The 24,796-nt window shown below is 36.2% G+C and overlaps 1 protein-coding gene across 1 annotated transcript in view; it reads left to right on the top strand.

Annotated features, from left to right (window-relative positions):
• Positions 1–831: 831 nt before the first annotated feature.
• The window catches only part of LOC104543662 (target of Nesh-SH3-like), a gene marked incomplete at its 5' end in the record, with an annotated part of 31,488 nt that continues 7,523 nt past the window's right edge, over positions 832–24,796 (top strand). Inside the window, 8 exons of the mRNA XM_010188323.1 lie at positions 832–927; positions 5,148–5,255; positions 5,575–5,685; positions 8,392–8,517; positions 9,494–9,562; positions 10,866–11,078; positions 14,769–14,880; positions 23,285–23,362. Coding sequence (XP_010186625.1) covers positions 832–927; positions 5,148–5,255; positions 5,575–5,685; positions 8,392–8,517; positions 9,494–9,562; positions 10,866–11,078; positions 14,769–14,880; positions 23,285–23,362 — 913 coding nt within the window. The remainder of the gene's footprint in view (positions 928–5,147; positions 5,256–5,574; positions 5,686–8,391; positions 8,518–9,493; positions 9,563–10,865; positions 11,079–14,768; positions 14,881–23,284; positions 23,363–24,796) is intronic.

Raw genomic sequence — 24,796 nt, 5'->3', positions numbered from 1 at the left:
TTGTTTTGTTTTTTTAATTACATTAACTTTCAGGGGGTTTTTTGTCTTCTCATGTGAAAGTGTGGGGGTTTTATCCACAAACGTTATGAAATTGCAATGCATTTTCTCATTCTACCATATATAGAGTTTTTATAAAGTAAATATACTTATGTTGTATAGGGAGAGCATATTAATTTAACAGTCTGGCTGTCCTATAAATATCAGCATGTGAAACAGTTGGTCTCTACCAGGAGTAGTTATGTTGATCTTTTTAATGCCGTTTACTTCATTTTTTATAAAATGTGTTTATGTAACTTTTAAGTAAGACTTTCTTTTATATACAAACTGAATTTTATGTACACTTTGCCTCCAGTACTCCAAATATGGTATATGTTTGGTTCAGAATTGCTTTAGCCATTCAATGTGAAGGATAACCAAAGACCTTATTTTTGTGAAGAAGGAGAGCTTTGCTTGTTGCAAGAATTAATGGACATTTTATTCTGTATACTGAAAACTAAAATGTTCTCTGTAATCATGTTTCCATGATTAATGAAACAATCTTCATTTAACTCATCTGTTATCTCTTAATCTTACTCATTCTCTCTTTCCAAATACACTTTTTTTCAAGGAATGTTTAGAATTAAATTGCATAATCCTCTAGTTCAAGACCACTTTCTGCTTACTTGAATAGGAAGATAGTGGATATGACTAAGTTATCTGTAAAAATATAGATGATTCATATATAGGTTCTGCAACTAATGTTATCTACAGTTTAAACATACATAGTATAGAAGTATTTCATTATTTGATACTGCACTGCAGATACTTGTTTTATTTCCTTTTGTTTCACAGATGAAGAATATACACCTGAGGCTATTGCCGGACAAATTAGCATGGAAGTGGAAAAACTTTTGGTACATAGTGATACCAAGGAAAAGCCATTTTCTGGTAAGATTAATAAAAGACAATATAGCCATTTTTAGTAATTATGAAAAATAAAAATACTGCCTACACAAAAAACACCTCCACTGAAGAACGGAAAATAATTCTTAGTCATCCTCTTAAATGCATGTTCTCTTTGTTTCAGGATGCTACTAAAAGAGATAAAAATAAGAATATTTCATGGTCACTGCTAGGTTACTAACATATACTGTATATCATATATTACCAACACAAGTGTTGTATCATTATTATCAAGCAGCCACCGTACTGTAAGCACTGATTTTTTTCACACTAATAGTTTCCATGTGGCAAAGAAAAATAGGGAGAATGCATAACCAAAGTGTCCTGCTTATAAGACAGTTTAGGTGAGTATTAGGATTATGAGGAAAATTAGGACGTTAGGCTTAAAGCAAAATAACAAGTTGGAGCAAATATGACTGCAGGTTCTTTACATATCTTGTACCAGACTTGTCACTTTTATTTTTCTTGCAAGTCTTGCAATCATCTTTTCAAGACAAACAAAGTATTTTACTGAAAAATAGCTTCCACAAATAGGTTTTCAAAAATAAGCTTTTTGTATTTCACTTTTTTCTAGTAATCTTATTAATTTTCTATTTCAACTGAAAAAATTGTAGTATTGAGTGTGTTTGTATGCCACACAAATTTCTTTGGTTTATTAGCATAACCAAGTGTAGAGCTTGTTTTAGCTGTGCTTTTTTACTGGTAAAACTGACTGAAAGTAAAATAATTTTGGTTTTGTTCTTTCATTGACTTTTCAGCTGCAGCTGCTTTTTTTTTAGTTAGATTTTTCTTTGAAAACATGTTATTAGACCTAAAAACACATTTACTGAGATAAGCCTCTTACTAATTTATGAACTGTGGTTTGCTCTTAATCCTGGCTGAATTTCCTTTGCACCTAATTTGCATGCACAAAGACATGAGCCTATCCTAACAGCTGATTTCTGATGTTTCACCCTTTTAAAAGTTTATTCAATGTGAAGATCGTACTTGGCAAAGATTAAGTACAGTATGAGTTAGCATTAGTAGTAGCTGGATGCAGACTGCAAACAAGGATGGCACTCTGCATTTTTTTGTTTGAATGTCAGGCAGTGCTGTGTATTTAAGTAAATCCAGTCAGTGATTTGCAAAGACTGGAATATTTTCTATGCATATAGATTTGAAGGAACACGTATATCTGCTTTTACTCAACTTATGACATTAGATGTTTAAAGTTTAAGCTTTTAGAGCTTTGATGCAAGCCAATACCTTGAACTTTAATCATAAGAGACAGTTGGGTATGGTTGTGAAGTTAGCTACTAGTGTTTCTTAATTTTCTTGTATACTTCTGTATCTCAGTTCCCTTCATGATGCATTACTATCTATGTCAGAATTCAGAATTATTTAATCATAGGTTTGGGTTAGAAGAAACCTTAAAGATTGTCTAGTTCCACTCCCCCTCCCCCCTGCCATGGGCAGGGACATCTTTCACTAGATCATATTGCCAAAGCCCTATCCAACCTGATCTTGAACACTTCAAGGGATGAGACGCCCGCAACTTCACAGAGCAACCTGTTCCAGTGTCTGACCACCCTAACAGTAAGGAATTCCTTCCTTATATCTAATCTAAATCTACCCTCTTTTAGTTTTAAATGGTTATCTCTTGTCCTATCACTACAGGTTCTGGTAAAAATTCTCTCTCCATGTTTCTTATAAGCCCTCTTCAAGTATTGAAAGATCTTTCTGGAGCCTTCTCCAGGCTAAAAAATCCCAACTGTCTCAACCTTCATAGGAGAGGTGTTCCAGCCCACTGATCACTTTTGTGGGCCTCCTCTGGGCCTGATCTGAGATAGCTCTGTCTATGTTGTACTAGGGACCCAAGAACCGGATGCAGTACTCCAGATAAGGTCTCACAAGAGCAGAGCAGGGAGGGAGAATCACCTCTCCCAACTTACTGGTCACACTTCTTTTGACACAGCTTTCTGGGCTGCAAGCATACATTGCTGGCTCATATCTAATTTTTCATCTATCAATACCTCCAAGTCCTTCTCTGCAGGGTTGTTCTGAATCCAGCTGTCACACAGCCTGTACTGGTGATTACCCCAACCCAGGTGCAGGACCTTGCACTTGACCTTGTTGAACTTCATGAGGTTTGCATTGGCCCACTTCTCCAGCCTGTCAGGATCCATCTTGATGACATACTTTTCCTCAAGCGTATCAGCTGCACCACTCAGCTTGGTGATGTCATCTGCAGACTTGCCAAGTGTGCACTGTCTATGTCATTAATAAAGATATTGAACAGTCCTAGTACAGACCTCTGAAGGACACCACTTGTTACAGATCTACATTTGACATAGAGCCATTGACTGCAACTCTTTTGGATGGGCCTGTCCAGGCAATTCCTTATCCATCCATCAAACCCATTTCTCTCCAATTTAGTGACAAGGATGTTGTGTGGGACCGTGTCAAAGGCCTTGAAGATATCAAGATAGACTGCACCTGTGGCTCTTCCCTTATCCATCAAGACAGTCACTGCATCCTAGAAAGCCAACAGATTAGACAAGCATGATTTTCCCTTGTGAAGCCACATTGGCTGTCTCTAATCACCTTTCTGTCACCCAGATACCTTGACATAGCTTCCAGGAGGATCTGTTCCATATTACTATGCAAAGAGGTGAGGGTGATTAATCAAGTATTGCTATAAGTTAGCCAGTATTTGACTTTCTCTTTAAATACATTTATTTTTTCTGAAAACTTAGTGTGTTTTAAATGAAAAATTTTACATTTAGGCTATTTAGAAGACATGATAATAATAGGTTATAGCACACAAGAATTAAGCTTGATGTGTTAAGAGTCTACCCTAAGAGGTTGCATGCCCTCTTTTTTTGTGAAGAGTGACAGGCAAGGAAATACATTCTCTGTCCACAAAGAACCCCTGAGATTGAATAAATCCTAATAGTTCATCATGCCACTGTCCTCACAAGAATCTACGCTATCACAAAATCCCTAAATTCTATTGTGTGTTCTGCCTTACAAGCTCAGTCTCCATACATTGTTAATTAGATTTGGTAGCATCATAGAGCATAGCCCAAATCACTGTGGAAGTAGTAGGAGGGAAGGGTAGGAATTCTCATTTTTCCAGAGTGCAGTATAGTAGATTCAACTGTGATGCAGTCCACTAAATGTAATGTTTTGACTTGCATATAACTTGCAGTTGTATTGTCAGTAGATATGATAGAGACCACTGACAAGTCAATACTTACACATTTTTACCCTGTAAGTATCTTAGACAATACAATTCCCTAAATATGGTCGGGAGGAAAAGTAATCATGGATACTACCATGTGATAGTATCTGGGGTATGATGACTTACATATACAAAAATATTATCCTTTTTCACTTCATGCATAATTTTTTTCATGCCCACTTGGGGATTAGGAATGAATATGAAACTTTAAAATGCTATTTTCAAAACCATTACATCTTTCTGAATTAGATAGAGCGATTTAAAAAAATGTGTTTTATAAGTGACTGCAAAAGTCCAAAAAGAAAAGGGAACAGAGAAATATGGAGATCTTTCTGTTTGTATATTGTAAGTATTTGTAAAATGCTCTCCCAAATGAGTCTTTGCATCTACTCCCTTCTTGTCCACAGTCAATCTATTTCTAGGGTAAACTAAGGTCTGATATGTAGGGCTCAAGGTAATCTGTGTAGCAAATAACTCAGTATCAGGCAACTTGCATATTTGTTTACATTGGCAGCATTATAAGAATTATATTACTCTTTAGGATTTTCCTCTGTTAGGTACAAAAAGTCTATTGTAACATAAATGTGTTGGACATATCTCCTGTTTTTTTCTTAAGGAAAGAAATGCAAACATGAATAGTGGAATAAAAATCTTTTCCTTTGCCTTTCCTTTGCTTAATAAAATCCTTCATAGTTGCCTGGGAAATACAGTAAAATATTTTTTAAGTATGAATTTAGAGGCTTAGGTTCTCCTTTCAGTCCTCACTGTCAAAGGACCATACCAGATAAATGTAATAGATATTGGCTTGTACTGCACTTTGAAGCAATATAGTTGGGTTGCTTCAGGAGTTTCTAACATAATAACTGTCTCTAGCTATGTCAGTGCATGAAATGACAGTGACTTTTTTCATTTTTCACTTTTGAATGGCATTTTTAAGTGTCCCTAATGATACTTTCCCTTTTGCTACATCCTTTGCTTCAAGCTGAAGGTGACCAGTTTTACAGGGTAGAAAGTACAAAAGATCGGAAATTTGATGAGTTGGATATTGAAGATTCCAAGTACACTGAGGTGGTGTTTATTGTTGGAAGAAGTATCCTGTTGACTGCCAGAAAATTACCATTGACAGAAATTAGTAACGACACAGAAAACGAATCACTGAAACACTTGTACAAAACCCCAAAGGAGATTATATTTCTTCAGTGTGAGCTTGGTTTAAAACTCCATGGCACACACTTCCCAAAGAATTTAAGGCTGAAAATACAACTTATTTAATCTTCTATCCTCACCTCTCCACCTTTGATCAGACATGAAACATTGTTTGAGAAGTCAGAATATAAATTGTAATGGGTTCTGATTTTATGGAATCTGAGGTTAAATAATTAATAACACTGTCTTGTAATGTCATTCAGTTACTATATCACCTGGCCCTCAGCATCCTCCTCTACCTCCTGTGAAGCCTACACAAATGCGAAGAAAACCTCTGCCTCCAAACACCGTGACTGGTAAACCAGGGAGTCCAGGTATCTCAGCCTTTCAATATAAGTATGTTATGATGTCTGAGATTATTCTGAACTGACTAGCAGAGTATAGGTGAATTTTACAGTATAGATTCTTTTTCTTTTATCTTTGTCTTTTATCTGTCATATCTACAGAAACTAGTCTTCTGGAACATAAAGGCCTTGTGTCTTTTGTCTTCATACATAAACTCCATTTTCCTTTTGTTTTCCTAACTTAGTTGTGTCAAAATCACCCCTAGTAAGGGAACTGAAAGAAAAACCGCATAATGCAAGTCATCCTTTAAGACGATCAACCTTAAGAACATTTTGTGTCTACTGATAGCATTTGCAGTTACTTAATGTGCATGTCAGATGGAAGATATTGAATATTATGCTTCAATGCATGCTCCCAACTAGTTATTTGTAAAGAAATTCTGTCCCATATATATGGCACATCCATTAACCAGCACAAATAACGAGCTAATAGGCACCCAGAAAGCTAACGGCACTGGGAGGTAGAGTGAGATGAGATAATTTATGTGCAAAGAGTTTAGTTTCATTCCTGTGCTACAGTATTGACGTTTCTCGGTCTCACTGTAAAAGCATAGAGAAACTTTCATATTTCCTATTTTATTTTGATTTTATCCTGAAGTTGATATTCAGTATCCTTACATATGTTTTGTCTGTGGATTCTAGATAAGAATCCTTATGATAATGTTATTCCAAGTAGTGTTAAACTGTCATCTTATTACTCTTTGTAGTTCACTGGAAATATAAAGGTCTTGGCTCTGCATTATTTCCTGTTGTCTTTGTTTTCTTTGTTTTGTTTGGAGTTTTGTGTGCTATTAAGGCACACAAGGCTTAAATAATTCTTTAGGATCTTGTACAGCAGATTAGAAGCAATCTCCAAACTGGATGAAACAAGCTGTGTATTTACTCAACAGCAGAGCCAAGACCAAAATGTTATGTCTATACTTGCTGTTGATTGGTGTTTCTTCCTTAGTAATAGCTAAAACAGAACAAATTACATTTTCATTCTTAAGCTGGGGCATAAAAAAAATGTTGTAGGGTTTATGCTGATTTTCTCCATGAACTGTCTAATTAGTTTACTGGTGTTTTGAAATTTCACCTTTTTTCCGTATACTAGAGGCCAGGTTATGTGGTAGACAGCCGTTACCATACCTTCCTAGGTATTCGAGATGGAACAAACTAGTTAGATGATCTGGTTCTTCCTTGTGGAGCCAGCAGCAGATTTTCCTTATTCAGTGTTTCCTAGTGTCTTATCCAGTCTAGTTTTAAACATCATAATTGAGTTTCTTCTGGTTCCCTGGAGAGACTGTTTCGCAGTACTAAGAGGAAAAATTTCTCTCAGTGTTCTTCTTGGATTTTCCCTTCCATAATTCTGTCCTGTTTCTTTTTATTATTAACACTCTCATTAATTCCTCACTTGCATCTTTCTTACTCATCCAGTGGATGAATACTATGAGAAAGCTTCTGTGCAGACATTAAGAGTCTCCTGAATGGAAAAAAATGAAACAGGAAAGTTCCAGAACATTTGTGATACTGGACTTTCGTGAAAGTCATTTTTCACTTTATTAAGGAAATAAGTGGAAAGTAGGGAGAGAATCTTTATTACGAGAATCTTTATTACAAGAATCTTAATAAATTTCCACTTTATTAAGGAAATTAATGGAAGGTTGCTGTTTTAAACTTGATTCACCAGAGTTCTGCCTTCAGCCACCACATTCCTCTGTGTTATATATGCAAGGACGGTAACTACATTATGTAATTCTTGACTTTCTGGGAGTTGAGATTTCAGTCATGCAGTGGTTATCTGGCAGCATGTTTTGTGAATGTAGTTCTTGTCTTTTACAGCTATTTCTAAAATAATCAACATCCTTTACAATGGATTGTTTTCCTCTTAGAAACATATTTTCATTATTAGTGGTAACAGCTGGGAAGTAAAAGCAATGTCACATTATCTAAAACAATTTTTAAAATAGCTATTTAATTAAAGGAAATAATATTGCCTCTGTCAATCAGTTACTGTCCAAACTTATGGTGCCTACTACGGAATAGATCAGTTCAGAAAGAAAGCTTTTTCCGTGCTTTAAGTGTTAAAAATATTAGTCTTGGCTGCATTATTCTTACCTTCATTTGAAATGCATCTTCATGTCATTTAGTGGAAGGTCCAGTACTGTTGTGTGGTTAAACTCTTAATGCAGACCATAGTTAAGAATGTGGTGTTTATTTTCATACATGTTCCAGCCTTGCTAATACATCTCCTGTAGTGAGAGCAGAAATGAAAAGACCTTAGCTATATCTGGGACAAGAATCGAAGTTTCAGTTGCTAAGTTCAGCTGCCCTGTCTTACAACTCAGGAAGAAATGTGCTCTTTTGTTTGAGAAGCAGAAATGTCAATGCTGGTCATTTTGCACCCTTTTACCAGTCTGTGTAGGACAGTTCTGTGTGTTAAACCAGACCATATTCTAGCTGACTGAAGTCTTTCAAGACTATCCTCAAGTAGCAAAAAGGTTTCTTACTGGGTTTCAGGAGTAGGTTATATTGGCAATAAGAACAACTTGGAACTTTCCTAAATCCAACTGGAAGCTGTTGTCTAAGTTTTGAGGGAATATCATAGTTTAAATGAAAGGGCTTTTTTCATTAAACAGTTGAAACAAATCTGAGTTGTGTTAGAAAATCAGAGAGCTGTTTCACTCTTTTAAATAGTGAATGACTTGTTGCCACAAGTTGCTCCTTCTGTCACTATAGCTAAACCTGCTGGACCAACACCACCTGTGAGGACAGGAACATCACATAAGACACCAACAGCTTTTGCAACTCCAGAGTATTATGGTAAGCATATTAAAGACAGTTTTGTTTTGTTTCATTTTTCTGTGAACACAGAAAAGTTGTAGGAGATTAAACACAGTGGTTCATTGATAATTTGACCTTTTATAAAATTGGTAGTTAACTGCAAGTTCAGACCTAAATCTCCTCAAAGTGGCCATACAGGAATGGGTTTGGGAGAGACTGTGCTTAGAATTAATTTTTGAGCCAAAATACGCAGCTCTAGCTATATTTTCATGAATGATGCTGTTTCAAATTTTCCTGAACTTACAATAACACTGAAATGTTTGTCTCCTTATAACAATCATGAACTCACTGTGACCCTTAGCGCTCAGTAAAGGAAGACAAATGCCATATTTATTAAAAAACTCATGTAGTGAATATGTTGTGTTTTGTCCATTGATGTACTTTGTAGTATTTGCATCTTAGAGAAGATTCTATTCAGTGTAGCGGCTATTTAACAAAACACTGTTGTCATGAATTCTGACTGTTCTTGCATATTTCTGCTCACCAGTATATTTACCTTCAATTTCCTTCAAATTTTCTAGAAGTTGTATGCTCTGAAAACAGAATTTGTTATTTTCTTGTTGTTATTTTTGGAGAAGTTCATGTGCCAACATAATAGTGCTATATATTCTATGAAGATGAAACAAGTTCCAAGCTAAACAGCCAATACAGTGCAAAAAGATATTTTTAAAAAGCTCTAAACAGAATTTGCACATATTACATGAACTGAATCCAGCAGCAATTGTGAACTCTGCCATTTTTATTATGGCTGTCTTTGTACTAGCAGGTAGGTATGGGGCTTACTTAACATCACAGCCAAAGCAGAGTCCTTAAAAGGGAAAGACCTGGCAGCAGAGGTCTACCATGAAAGAGCTTTACCCTGATTTAAAATGTTGAATGAACTGTGAAATGTTGCAGTTCTAACACTGAAACCTTGTATTTATTGCAAATTAAATTATAACTCTGTCTCCCACAGTTGATGCAACTGTCTTCAGTTCAAGTCCTACATCAGAAACAGATTCTTCAGGCAAACCGAGGTACCAAGGTAGGTTTTTAATAGCTATGATATTACTATTTGAGTGAATATATGAAGACTGACCTATCTTGCATCAAAATTATCTTGTTTGGCCAAACAAGATAATTTTTTTTAGTATTCAAAGGCCAAAACTTAATTTTATCCTCTTCCACTTTAGTGTCAGATGAAAGGACTGTAGTGCAGACCACCAGCATATGACTAAATTGTACTTCTCTTCTACTTTCTTCCCTGCTATCACCTCCTAGTTTACAGTCTTGCACACAAAAATGTTGTGGCTCTTCCTGTATGTCAGCAGTAGTACAACTGCACACTGTTCACATTCCACCAAACCAAATTAAAATCTTCCGACTGGCTTGCAAGCACAATTGAAGAGGTATTGCCCCAATACTAGTGCATCTTATCATAACGACTATCTACCTATCATGTATGCCTCACTTCTCATTCTACACTGTGCACATTCAGATAGTCTAGTAATATGGTAACATATACTAGACTAGATGATGAAGTAGTCAAGTTATTGCTGTTGTAGAAACTTAGAGAGTTTAGCAAGGTGAGATGACAGGAAGAAGTGCTTTTGTACCAAAAGATTTTTCAGGTTTTTTTCTTGGTCTGGTAAAGGATACTACATTTCTGAAGACACTGTCTTGCAAGAGCTTATTGTTTACATCCAATAGAAAATTTAATTTTAGAACTAATGCTTTAGAACTAATGTGTTTTTCTTCAATAGTCTTCCTAATTTTGATGCAGACTTACAAGACACTTGCCTCAGAAGGTTTGCTTCAATTTTTAGTCCTGTACCACTGAAAATGGTTAAGATTTTGATAGTCACTTTAGAAACTGCAAGTGTAATGATGGAATGACTCTGGGCTAAACTTGTTACTCTTTCTAGTGAAACAAAGTTGTGATGGGCATTACATCTTTGTATTAGCATAACACTTAAAAGCTGCAGATGGAACTGTAGTGCCATTTTACTATAGAAGGATTAAAGTTAATTGTGGTGTTTTATGACAGAAATTCTTTCAGACAGTGCATATCACCTACTAACACCCTCAGAACGATATTTCATCAGTAGTGCCAATTACAAGGGGGTGAAGGCAGTGCAGATTCCAGGTCTAACAACAACAAAAAACCCAAGAAGCAGCTTAATATTGAATATATTGTTATTATACTTAAACATTTATGTTTGTCTTTGACTTGTTGTGCAGATATTTACTTGATGCCCTGAGATGGAAGTTGTGCACTAGGTGAAATGACATTGACATTTTGTATAAACACTGTGTATTGAATAACAGCTCTTTCCTATTGCCCTTAGCCCCCCATGTCAAGTACATGAAGAAAGATGATGATGTGCCTTGCTCTATCACAAGCTCTCTTGAACATTTTCCTCAAGAAGAAGCTGGCAGCAAGGAAGAACCTACTCGTCCTCCACAAAATCCTCCAACCAACCTCACAGTGGTGACTGTTGAAGGCTGTCCAACTTTTGTCATATTGGACTGGGAAAAACCAGACAATGACACTGTTACTGGTTGGTCTGATTTCTTTTCTTCATTGAATTAGAATACAGTATTTCCTGCTTGTTTTATGCCATTTTAAAAATACTTTAATCCCAAGGGAGTCTTACACCCCAGTGCTTTTATTTGGTGTTACTCTCAACTTCAGTGTGGACAAGAAGATGCTACTAGATTAGAATGAGATACTCAGAACTGTATCATTGGTGTCAGTGATGACACAAAACTATACTTAACTATGACTCTGTATCTTCTCTTAATTTCCGTCTTGTCTGTGTACAGGATCTGGTAAGATCTAGTCAAGAAGTTTCAGCAATGTGACAGTAGTCTTTCTTATATAGATGCAAACACATAATGTAGACATCTTTCTCGTCTTGAGGATGTTGCTGATGAGTGAGTCAGACACAATGAAACCTTACATCCATCGAATAAGTCAGTAGAATTCTGACTTATTCTGCCAGCATAACACTTTCTGTACACACCATAGGGTCACCAAGTTATCTGTTAAAAGAATCTGTTTGGGTTTTTTTCATTTTCAAAGGAACTTATTTTATTGAGAATAACTTCTTGTGAGTCATGCAGGAATCAGTACATAGACATGTAAGAATACAAGACGACCATTCATAATTTTTCTGTTGTCTTCTATATGTGTCCTGGTTTAATGGGGCAGAATTTTAAAGTCAGTTTTCTGTTGAGGGAACTTCCCATGAAGTTTCTTCTATAAGAATATTCTGAGATAAATGACACACCTGTCATTCCCTTTCCCATTCTAGAAAAGAAGATTAAAACCTTCTGCAGAATAAGTGACTAATACTCATTTTGCTTCACTGGAAGAAACTTTAGTTTTCAGTTTAGATACCTTCCTATCTAGGTGTAACAGCTTTACCATAAATAATGTCTTCATTCTTTTTAATTTCAATGTGCAATACAAAATGTTTGAACTCTGTGGCTTACAAATACTCTCACTGAGCTTGTTTCCTCCATCTTAACTTCAATTAGTTACTAATGACTCATCCAAGGACATTTTCTGAATTTAAGAGAAGGCATTGAATCCCATTTTCTGAAAACAATGATTACTTCATATTGGCACCATGACATTATTTGTTTAGACAGACTTAAATCAAATTTTCTGTCATCTCTTTTTATTTTTGTAGTTTATACATGTTTTTTCAATCATCTGATTTGGGCATCACGTCTCATTTTTAATGCAGTCTTTCAGATAGAAGTGTGGAAACAGAAAATGTAATTCATTGAGTTGGTTTTATTTAAAGGTTACTTTGCTTGACTTTTAGCTATTTCATCATATTGGGTATTTCTAAAAACAAAATTGTACTTTAGTAATGGAAAAATCTGATAAATAATAACCAAAACAGTGATCAAGCTTACCTCCTTGTTTTCATGAAGACTGCAAATATCAGGAACCAAGACCATTTTGTGCATGCACATCTACTGTCGTATTGCTACAGAAAAGCAGGGCAGTTTGTTGTCTCATGCAATGAGACTCATACACTGAGTAACAAGCAGGTACCGGGTGGGCTCAGTTATTCTTTGTGTGCATCTGTGTGTGCACATGTGCAGGCCCATTCACATGTGCTGTGTTTTCTTTTCCAGCTTGAATGAATTAAGAAGTTCAAACCACATGTTGACTTGGGGGTGGCAGAAAGCAGAAAGATTGAATGCCTGTAAAGTTACCTACTCATTCTCTATCTGCATGTACCTAAGGCAAAGGATATTCACTCTCTCGTCCATGCTTCCTAACAAACATAATTTCTCTAATGAGGCTTAATTAGGGCAAATAAGGGCTTTTGTGATTTTTTTTTCTCTATGGTTCACTCAGACTTTGGTATCTATGTAGGTAAAATTCTTTGCTTCCATAAAGGAAATGCGTAGAGAGAAAACACAGATATGTTTTACACATACTATCAATGCTAATGTCTTTGGTCATTGCATTGGGGTCCCATTTGAACAAATGTTCTAAAGTAATAGCCCTCTACTTGCTTTTTTCTTTACTTCTTCCCCCCACCCCCCTTATCTGAGACACTCATTCCTGCATGTTCATGAGTTTATTTTTAAAACTCAGTGGTTGTTCTTTTGCTGTTCATGGGTGACTGTTGTGGGGGAGGACTTCTGAACATGGAAATTTTGAAATCTTCAATTTCAGCAGTAACTCCTTCCTTCCTGTTGACTTTCTGACAAACTTTTAAACCTATTTTGCAGTTTTATGTTGCTCTGTATAAGCTCTAAATAACTAAGTCCATTACAAGGCAAAGATAAAAAGATGCTGTGTGGAGCTCCCTTTTGAAACTATTGCAGTAAATAATCTGAAATTCACATGTACATACATGTATATAATTGCTCAGAATGAATTGCTGTGATTTAGAGGCTTGGAATTCTAGAACATAATTTTTTAGAGCTGCTTTGCACGTGAACTTAATTGCATTGTCTTACATAGTTTACCCCAGTAGTTTTGATGGCTGTTTAGTGCATAGAAGAGTGCAAAAGAAGCCATAGTTACACAATTGAGGTGAAAATCAGGTCAGTTTGTGTCTGTATGATCATTTATGTACACATCTCCTACATATCCTAGGAGTAAGGATCTGAGAGTCCAGCAACAATTTAGAAAGTGGGGCTTTTTTTCCTTTTTAACACTGAATCCCATTGCAGATGTTTTATCTTTCTGTGTTAACAGCAAATGGATCTCCTTGTATTGAAAACTAAAATATTTAGCAAAAAAAAAGCCCTACAGCTTGCTAACATTTAGTTAAGAACTTGAAAATTAATAGTATGATTAGAAAAAGACAGGAAAGTAGCTTTCTAGAGGTTTTGTAGCTGTTGATTGATGGTCTGTCCTCACAGTATAATGCTTACTTTATTAATTTTGTTGTAGGTCTCAATGCTCATTGCAAATGTTCTTTGAAAACATTCTACTTTCCTACCTTACAGTTAGCAAAGCTACACTTGGTATTATAGACAGATTTTAGGAAGGGAAAAGGAAGTGGCTTCGGAAGTTGTGAATTTCTTTACAAAGAGAGGAAAATTAGCAATATATTGAGTGTGTCTATTTGAAGAGGTAGTTATGAATCGGGACAGAAGTTGTCTGCTAGAGAGAGACTATGTCTTGGACAGGGGTACGACTGAAAGGGTATCTTCTTCCCAAACATCTGTTGTTAATTCCCTGTTCAGAGCATGGGCTGTGCTTGATGATACATCTCAGTGAGATGAAAGGAAAGTAGTGAGCATCTATAAATGATGTAAATACAGAAAAAAAAAAAGTGCAAAATTATTTCATTCTGAACTGGCAGATTCCCTAGGTGCACAATCAAAATTAGTTGGGCAGTTTCCTTTGGACATCTTAAAAAAGTAGGTCTTATTTTAAGTTAATCCACGTTTAATTGTTTAGAAACTTTAATCTTTGATATTTTTTCATTCAAACTGCAGAATGATTATGCTTTTGTGTTTGGAGTATTGTCACTAGTGTGCCTTTGGGCAGTGCTGAAATGTTGAGTATCTTCTATCTCATAATTGAATTATGAGGAAGGATGAGGGGCTAGGCACTCGGCAATCTGGATTTCGATCTCTCTTTCCTAACAATTTTAGATACTAATGTTAGAACTACTTCACAGTAGGAGTGAAAACCAGATGAGAAAAGAGAAGCTTGAGTAAGAGCTGTTACTTAAGGAAATTTCTCTTTACTGTGATTTTTCTAGAGTATGAGGTTGTGTCAACTGAAAATGGAGCAAGTGATGGTGAAAAGGAGAAATCGATTATCACTACAAATCAAACCCATTCTACTGTGGAAAACCTAAAACCTGACACAAGGTAATTAAATGAAATAATTTTCTAAGTTAATCCAACTAATTTAGACTGTCAGCTGTCTGCCACTTCAAATGAGAATACATCTGTGTATAAGAACAAATTTGGCTTAGTCCTGTTCTGATAGGAAAAAGGTATGCTTTGGCTTTGCTTTCTTTTAAGTTAACAGATAAGACACATCTGAGGAATATTTCTGAAATTTCCAAGACTATATATAGTCTGGACAAACTGCAGAAGTGACCTGTTTTATCAGAAAGATAAAGATAAGGAAATGTACTGCTTTTTGTCAAAAATCTCCTGAATGCAGCAGATAAAGAAACAAGGTGAACACAAGAAATATAAACTTGATATGTGAGATCAAGGTTTATATGTACAGTTGTCTCTCTCTGGGATTTAGGGCTGCTCGACACAACTGACATAGGCTGCTTGCCTATTTAGATGCATGTTCATTCAAATACTGGAATGCAAGCCAGGCCACTGTACAAAGCTTGACCATTGCATTGCACCATGCAGACGAAAGTTACATTTTTCCTGTATATGTAGTTTCCTTTCAATGTCTCGAAACAGACAGCAAGTTAAAAATAAGCCAGTGAGTTCCACTTGATGGTGTATATCTTGTTCAACTAGTCCAAATAAGCATTAGTATTCTTTGAAAAAAAAAATCTCACCAAAATTATTATTCTTTTTTGTGTGGTAATATGCAGAGGAAGGAAGAAAACCACTTGTCCTGTATTTGTGTTGTTTATTGATTGCATCATAAAGCTAATAAATGACAGTGTTTTTTTGCTGTAAGACCATCCATTTGGCTTTGGTAACTAGATTTTTCTGTTTCAGCTAAACTGCCCTTTTCTATTTTTATCCTTAAATGGGTAACACAGCACAAAATTCTGCATAGAACTCATCTTGAAGAGTTATTGTTAGGCAATATGTAGTTTAATATGGGATGTCATTTTTTGAATTGGGAACATGTGATAACCAAAAAAAGCTTATTTGAGAGACTCCAAAACTCATAAGATGGGCTAGAATTGCTATGCATTGCATCAAGAGTATCTCTGTTACTTCTTAAAGGCATGTGGCTTGTGAAAGGGTGAACTGCAGGTATGTTGCTCTGTCTTGTTAAGACGCAATTAGGGTATGTTAGCAATACAACTAGAGACCAAGCATCAGTTTTCTCAATCTCTTCCTCAATCAGTTAAGAAAGCTTAGAAAAGGCAGTTAAAACAATGTATTTCTGAAGTAGTGACAAAGAAAGGCAGTTGGTGCTGCGAAACTTGTCAGGCTATGGTGTTTGTGTTTTCATGTCAGTTCTGCTTTGAAATAATACAATTGCATCCTTGAAAAGAAGCCTGTGAGTTTCTTTTCCATTACAGACTTAAACTCTTCATGTCATATATGGTGACAGAAATGGGATGGATGTGGTTAAGTGTAGAAAAGACTGGAAGCAAAGAAAAGTTCTTGATGTTGAAAGCTTTGTCCAGATAGATAAAAGAGAAAAGCATTTTTAGACCTCTCTGTGTTCAAAAGGAAAGATGATGGAGGCAGGCAGGTAAAGCTGGAACCATTGGAATGATCACAAGGAAGGCAGGAGCCATGTGGAAGCAGATAAGATGTTTTCTATCTTCAATTTGGAATAATTCTGTTAATCCTATGAGAGGATTTTCGGGGTTGATAAGCAAGGGCAGAACAGAGACCATGGAGGAACGCTCTTCTGGGGCATGGATTTTGTTACAAGATGAGATTAGTACTGACTGGTGGGGGCTGAAATTATCTGCGATTTTGACAATCTATTAAGAATTGTTTTGTAAATTATATTCTTGACAGCATGCCAGAATTTTTTCTGTGTTGAGAGAAAGCACAGGTTCGCAAGATTAAGACCCTCCCTGTCACAGTCCGATTTATGGAAGTGCAAAAACTATCGCATGATTGTACCTTGGGATAGTTTTTGATCTTGTAAATCTCAACTTTGTCCATTTTCTTTAATGCAGGCCAAGATACTTTTGTATGTTAATGTAAATGTCATTCATTTCTTTGCAAAGAAAAGCGAGAGAAAGGGATGTGTTAGTATGAACTAATCTGTCAATTTAATTTTTCATCCTCCACATGGAAATTCTGCAGTTTTTATACTGAGAAAACTGTCACAGTTTTTTTGAGAAATGTACCATTTATTCCACCTTGAAAACAGTCGAAGACAAAGCACAGACTGATTGCTTTGGTCAAAGCAGTTACAGTCTAACTTCCAAGCAATCATTTGAGGAATTAGATGTACAATATTCCATCCAACTTATCATACAGGTCCCTTCCTTTTGAGTTTCCTTACAAGGCTGCTCACACCATAATGCTTAGTTTCATTAGCATAGCCAGGACACTGTGTTTTTTATCTATTCTCAGTTTTACATTAAAAACTGCCCTTCAAAAGAAAGTATTGCAGTCTTCTGTGATAATAGTCAAGCAAGATCTTCTATATCTGAGTCAAGGTAGGGTCATTATTCACAAATTTCAGTATTTCCCTCCGTGAGGTACTTGTTTGTAATAAAACTCCAGAGATCTGAGATAGAAATGGCCTTACTGTGGTTTTCGTTTTCTTCATTCTGTCTCCTGTGTAATAATTCTGGTGCTCCTCTGTATCTTATCCTTTCTTAAAATCAGTTTCACTAACCTGCAGTTTTTTCAAGGACCTTTCCTAGCCTAGCATATTAAATACAGATGTTGTTATCTTTTTGTTTCCAATTCTACTTTCCCATTTCCAATGGAGTTTCAGAATTTTGGGTCATTTTACTAGTTTTGGTTATTTGTAACTCCTTAAAATTTGATTTATTTATTTAAGTTTTCCAGTCATCTGATATAGCATCATTCTGACTTTTTTACTGTTACTTCTGCTGGTTTCTCTGCCAAAATATGTAGTTCTTATTTCTGTATCCTTGCTCTATCTTGAAATATTTTTTCAAATTAGGTGTACATTTCCTCTTTCATTCTGACAGGTTATTTAAGGGCAATGAAGTTCATAGAACATACCACTAGAATCCAGGAAACTTTGCAGCACTAATTTCCATACAAAAAGGAGTCTGAATGTTGTGGAAAACAGTTCTCATGCATGGGTTTTTTTAGCAATAATTAGAACGTAACAACAAAAAATAGTAAGACTTTAGAGATGTGCCAAATAACTCTGGGAAAACTCAGGTAGCCATTAAAGTAGCAGACATGTCCTACCAGCCTGCTGGTATAGTTTCTTAATAGAAAAAAGTATTAATAAGAAGAAAAAATCTTGTGATGTTTGTATTCCACAGCCTTTTAAAACTTCCCTTTAGGTACTGATCCTTTGACTGGTTAAGTAGTTTGGTGAATTCAAATACACTTCTCTCCTTTTTACATACTTTTTGAGTGGTCTCTTTTGGACCTTTGGGTTAGATTGTGTCCCAAGGGAAAGTATATTTCCAGACATGAGTTCTCTTAAGTAATATAAATAACAGGAAATGCTAATTAAAAAAAAAAAAACAAAAAACCAAAAACAACCAAACAACATCAAAACCAAACAACCAAATCCAAGGTAAAACAAAACAAAACAAAGCCAAGAACAAAACAAAAAACCCAACAACAACAACAATCACCTCACAAACCCAACATACCAATCAAAATTGTAAAGCAAACATGAAATGTGTAGGGTACCAAATGTACCAGACTGTTTTCATAATGTATGTAGATGGTTTCTTTCAAAAGTTTTTTCACGTCTTACAAAAGGTATGAAACAAAATCACTATAATTTACTTGAAGGCCATGCCAAATAAGTCTTCAAACGTCTACTGAATAAACATCTTATTGCACCTATCCTCTCATTCTGTTATTACCATTATTTAGTATTGCTTTGTATTGCAGTTAGCACCCAAAAATGTGCTAACCTCACACAAGAAAAAAAATTTACCAATGCAGAGAGACTAGCTTTTCTTAACAGCAAGGGTCAAGAGATGAGAACTACAGTGAAAGTTACAATGCAGAAAAATGCAGAAAGTGGCAGAAAAGTGCTGGTGGTTTTTGTGCTCCTTATCACAAAAGTAACAGGTTTTTTTTGAACTAAATTGCTGTTGATGTCAGGGTTCATGAGCAAGCATTTTCTATTTCTCTTAGCCCTTCTTCCAACTTGATTAAGAGGAGGACTCCTCAAACAAACTTAGATTTTTTTTTCTTTCTTTCTGTTTTCATTCCCTTCTCTTAAACCTAGTTTTATTTGCTATGCCTGATCATACTGCTATCCAAGCACACTCTGCAGAGACAGAGAAGCTCCGTACATGGAGACAGTCCTGCATGATTGTCATCCTAACCACCATTATCTCCCCAGCAATTGACCTGAAGTCCCAGGACTGTACTCAGCTGCTCCAGTCATCCTATTATGGTGAAAATCTCTCTTCACCTATTTTCAGTTCTGCAGTCTTCAACCTTCTCCTTTTGCATGATTTAAAAAATGCAAGAGCATCTGCGTCTGCCAAGGTTCCATGTGGAATAGTGATTTCCTATGGTGGAAAAATATGCTCTCCACAGTAATTACTGCAAGTCAAGTCCATTTAATCTGCACAAGTACTTTTATTGTCTTAAGCAGTTTGGGGCAATTTGGGAGGCCTAGTCTCCAATGTTCGTAGGTTAGCAATCTTACAGATGTTAGAGTGGCACATGTTAGTTAGATTGCTGCATATACTGGGTAGCAGAGTTTTTGGCATCATAGGCACACAGTTATAAAGATGGAATATAGACTCCGGTTACTCATGAAAATGTCTAGCTAAGAGGTAGACATGGGATAATCATTATATAGCTTGTCTATTTTCCTTTATTAACTTTGCCCTACTTACTTTCATGAACCTCTAAGAATTTTTTTCCCCTCCCTTGTAGTTTGTATAGAAGTGCGTAAGATTGCAGCAGGTGCCCTTTTTAGCTGTTTTACTATTATTTTTCAAATCTTTCACCTGATGCACAAAATGGGAGACTTTAAAAGGTTTTATATTAAGTGCACCACACTATGGCTTTAAAATTACAATTAGATCTGTAAACTCTATCAAACTGTGAGCTCAGTCTCTTTTCCTTTCTCTCCCTTTCAGTTTTCAGACAATTAGTTACTTTTCTTCGTCTTCAAACTGGTGATTTCTTGTTCTTGTACTGTTGGAGCCACTGTGAATTTGGCAGAGGAAAAGCCTGTGGTGCTTGGGCACCTGTGAAAACATCTACCACAAAACTGTAGAGTTGTATATATTTTAGTTTAAAAAATTTGCTCTTTAACATTATTAATAGGAGTTTCCCCTAACTGACTAAGCTAAACTTTGGACATTTCTTTATTACTTTCCATTTCTCTGATTTTGTTTATATGTTTACATAAGCTGAAATCTCTAAGTGTATATTTCAGTTCTTTATTTCAATCTTGCCATAATTTCCCCAACTGTGATTTGATCTTTTGCAGAGATCCTAAAGGTCCCTAGACCACAATTTGAAAAACAGTGCTTGGAAAATATTTAGTCTTCAGTTCTTGTTTTGGTCTATTTATAAATTTAGAAAATTGATGGGTCCAATTTCATTGGCTTACTTAAGTTTTTTGGGAACAGGACTGTTTCCTATGAAAAAAGTTGCCTGATGCAACAGAGCATATCAGCTCTTGAGGACAATATATTTGTACAGAAATCAGCAAAATGCTTCAATTTGTTTCAAAATACTCCATCTTGTTCGGCTTGTGATTTTCTGCCTGACAGAGGCATGTAAATCCAGCTTGCACAATCTGTGAAATCCTTACATATTCAGATAAATCCAGATCTCTGTAGATCTTTATCTTTAGTTCCTACTTTTCTGTGTCATTACCTTCTAAGTCCCTGCCCAGTCCAGTTCCACAGGAGCGTTTCACCTGCTCAATTTTTGTCCTTTCCTTGTAGCCAATTCTATGGAATAAAAAACTCTAGGTCAGGAAACCTAGGCAGTGCTCTTCATATTTCCCTTTTGATTTCATACAAAGAGACATAAACAGATTACTATCATCCATAACGACAAACCACAAATTCCCAGTAAAGCAATAAAACATGCCATGTTAAGCTTACAATGATCAAAATTACAATAATAGCTCTAGATAAGGTGTTCCTGCTGTGAAGTAAGCAGTAAGACTTCTTTGGAGTATTTTTTTGTCTAGGTGTGCATTAATTTGTATTGTCCAAAATATATATTTTGGCTATTACTTTAAAATACCTAATGTATTAGCAAATCTTCATTTATGCTTCAGTGATTCTTCAGAAGGAATCTCTAATGGCTCTGCTACAGTTCTCTGGATAATGACCTTTCCTGCTAGATGAGAATACTTGAGTTACTGTGCCATATGCTCAATATAAATATTAACTGCTCAGATCCAAATTTTAAAAGCATGTATTTTTTAAAATAATTTGAAGTAAATAATGAAGAAGACGTTTGTGTCTAGAACTTACTATTTAATTTATTATTTATTAAATTACTCCCTCTTACAGCAGGGTAATATGAGTTGCTCAAAATGATCTTGCAGCATGTTTGAATGAATGCTAAGATTATTCCAAACAGAATTTTTAAAGTTCAAAAGAAGCCCACCTTTCACTTAGAAATGTCCATGAATTATCCACAAAGCATCTGCTCAGCACACCAATCTTTATAAGCATTTTCTTTTAAAAAGAGAAGAAAACCCTAGAAATAAAGGCAATTGCTTATGTAAGCAATTTGAAAGTTAAAGATTCTCTTAGAAGTACTGTGGATGGAAAACAGTTTCTTGGTACTACATGATTAGTCCACTGAGGTTAATTAGCTAGCTGCTTAGGTTTTGTAGGAGCCAAGAAGCAATGAGAGGTAATCCAAAGTTTGGATTGAATTATTCTGACTCTTATAGGGACTTGCAAATGGAGTTTACAAATTTCCAACCGTGCAGAGAGTGGTACATTCTTTTCTTAGAAAATTCCTGTTTGGAAGGAATTTCAGCAATACATTACGATGCTATGTTATAGCCATGAGCTACGAGGTTATCATTGGTAAGTGATCCTTCAAGAGTCAAGGACTGGATGTTTAATTGCCCACTTCTGGGATTCTCATTTTGCTCTGTGTTTGGTCTGTAAGTTATGGCCAATTTTCCAGGCCTACATTGCTTTTGACTTGTGTCCTGTGGATCTCTCTCACTGATGAAAAAACATTCTGTGTTAAGAGAGATTCACCATGTATGCACTCAAAGCATGTGAAAAGTCTCTCTGTAGGTGGCATGTATGGGACAGATTCTTGCCTGTAGCTCATGGGGAAGGCATGAAGAGGGTGCTGTTGACTGGGTGTATACATGCTACTCATCAGGGTGCTTTGTCATGGAGGGCATGCAGGTCCTACAGGTAGGCACTGAGGCATTGTTGAGTGGCGGAACATTTCCAGGTGCTGCCAGCCTGGAGCCAGGAGAGCTGAGCAGCAGCTTGCTGGGATAGTGTGTGCTGGGAGGGAGGAACTACAGAGTCTCTCCCCTTGTGAGATCTGTGCTGTGTCCAGTGTCCAGCCTTGTGACTCTCCTGCCTTGTCTATCTGGTGTCTTCTGCGTAACATTTTTAGGTTTGCAACTGTCTTTCAATAGCTGTTTACCTAGAGCTTCTAATTGAAAGTGGGAGTTTAGGCTGAGATGCAGAGCTAGAAATCACCTTGTCTTGCCTGTCTGTTGCTGTTAATCAGGTGTCGAGGTTGTGGGAGAAGCTTAAGCAGAGGAGTCTGGCTTGGATTTTTTTCCTTCAATCTTGTTTCATTTTCATAGCACTGTGTTTGGTTCCCAATACAGTTGTGATGAAAAGGGATCATGAGATAACTACAGTACAGACTGGTGTTGTGCAACACGACTATGAAAAGATAAGAAAGAGATGCTGCGCAATATCTTATCAGTACTTCATATATTCACCATTAATGTATATTAACAAAATTGGGTCTTGCCTTGGCTGAGCTGCTGTCCTGGAAGACATGCCATGTGTTTCACCACTGACCCAGTGTCTGTCACTGTCGGTGGGCCTGAGAGACATTGAATTGGTGTTCTTATGAATGAAAAATGTGCAAAGAAATAGAAATGTGCTTTACTCAATCTCTGCTCATCAGATTGCTTCTGACCTCCCCTGAACTACTCCCTTTGCAAGGACTGAAACTGCATATGTGAGAGGAGACAGACTTAAACCAGTGGTGCATTGCAACCGCATTGCAAAGAATTATCAAAAGGACTGGTAAACTATGTGTTCAGAGAGGCCTTATAGAGTTAAGACAAAGAATGTCTCAGTGTTTTCAGAGCAAGAAATGAGGCCGTTATGTCCTTCTCCAGGAGGCAAGTAGCACCAAGGTGTGTGCTGGGAGTTTGCTTGCTCCAGACTCTGAAAGAATGCTTGGTTTGCAAAATTTTCACCTCTGCTCTTTTGTTCCCCAGTTATGAATTCCACGTGAAACCTAGAAACCCTCTTGGTGAAGGTCCAAGCAGCAACACTGTGACATTCAATACTGAATCAGGTAAGAAATTCCAAAGGTCTGACTGTCATTTGCATTGGCTCTAGTGCCCATGTTTGTGGGATATTTGAAATTAATTTTGCAAATCTGGTCGTGCTCTTTACTATCTCCAGATTGGCTTTTTACTACTGAGCATGTTACAGTAGTTCCTGGAAGGTCAACCTGAGATCAGGGCTATATCGTATGAGGATGTAACGTGGCCAGACTGTTGGAGAAAAAAGCAGAAACTCAGAGAGTTTGTCTGGTGTTCATTATGAAGAAACTAACTTTATCCTTAGAGAAGGCTTAGTCATTTAAGATTAATATTCCTGACCTTTTTGTATCTATCAAATGACTTCTGGATGGGAAACATAAGGTTTTTCTTTGAGCTGGTGTTTATAGACTACTTTTGCTACCTGTTCAATAAGGCTGCTGTATAATAGTGAGGTCTTTTGACTGAAATAGGGATTGAGAAACAGCAATTGGGAAGTCAATGTCCCACTGTGTTCTCTTCCATCCTGTTTACTCTCCTGTGAAACTGTTGTAAAAGTGTCTACAAGCCTATTTAGACCACTGGTTGGTTCCCAAGTTGAGTCTTCTCTGACTCAGAGGGGAGAATTGGAGAGTGCCTTTGCATCCCCTATTGCAGTTCCCCATGGGCCCAACTGCAGTTAACTTGTTGACTTTATGCAAGATATCATCTTTTGTGTAGAAGCGTTTATTGCTTGACCGTACTTAAGGACCATATAAAACACAGAATGAATTTAGCCTTTTTAAAAGAAGTTTCTCAATCTGCTTTTTGAGCCAGGTGTAATAACATAATAGACCTCATCTAGTGCTGTCACTGATGGATGAGAGTTTTGGCTGAGCAAGGGATTAGTCAGGGAGGAGTTCAGACTATGACACACATTTAGAAAATATGAATACACTCTTTGTAATTCTAGACTGTTAAAACTGAAAAAGCATTCATGCCAAGTGCAGTTTTCATGAATGACAAGGCTTATGTTCACTATCCTATTTAGCTTGGACAAACAAAGTGGTCAATTTCATTTTTTCTTAATTGCACATATTTGTTTCCTGCCTTTGGTCTTTGATAGCCAAGTTTTGTGTGGCAAGTATTACAGAGAAGTCCTTTCGATTATTTAAGTTTCTAAATTGGAACTTTAAAAAATATGCAAATGTTTTTTGCTGGTTACAGGTTTAAACTCTTGTTTTTACTAGGACTGTATTTGACTGGTATTGTCTCATAAGTAGGATCTTTAAAAGCTGATTGATACTGTAGTTTCACATAAGAAATTTATTTCCTTTAATTTTATTTAATTTAATTTCATTCAAAAGTAAACTTTTATTCCAAAACTCTTTCTGTTTCACAAATTACAGCGTATGTCAGCTGTAGAAAAATCACTAACCTATGCTTTTCCATTGAAATATTGGGAAAGTTCATTTTGCAGCATCT

This window comes from Mesitornis unicolor, unplaced genomic scaffold, assembly GCF_000695765.1.
Source record: "Mesitornis unicolor isolate BGI_N332 unplaced genomic scaffold, ASM69576v1 scaffold20927, whole genome shotgun sequence".
NCBI classification, from domain to species: Eukaryota; Metazoa; Chordata; class Aves; order Mesitornithiformes; family Mesitornithidae; genus Mesitornis; species Mesitornis unicolor.
The sequence above is the reverse complement of the archived record's forward strand: the minus strand, read 5'-3'. Positions and strand labels throughout refer to the sequence as shown.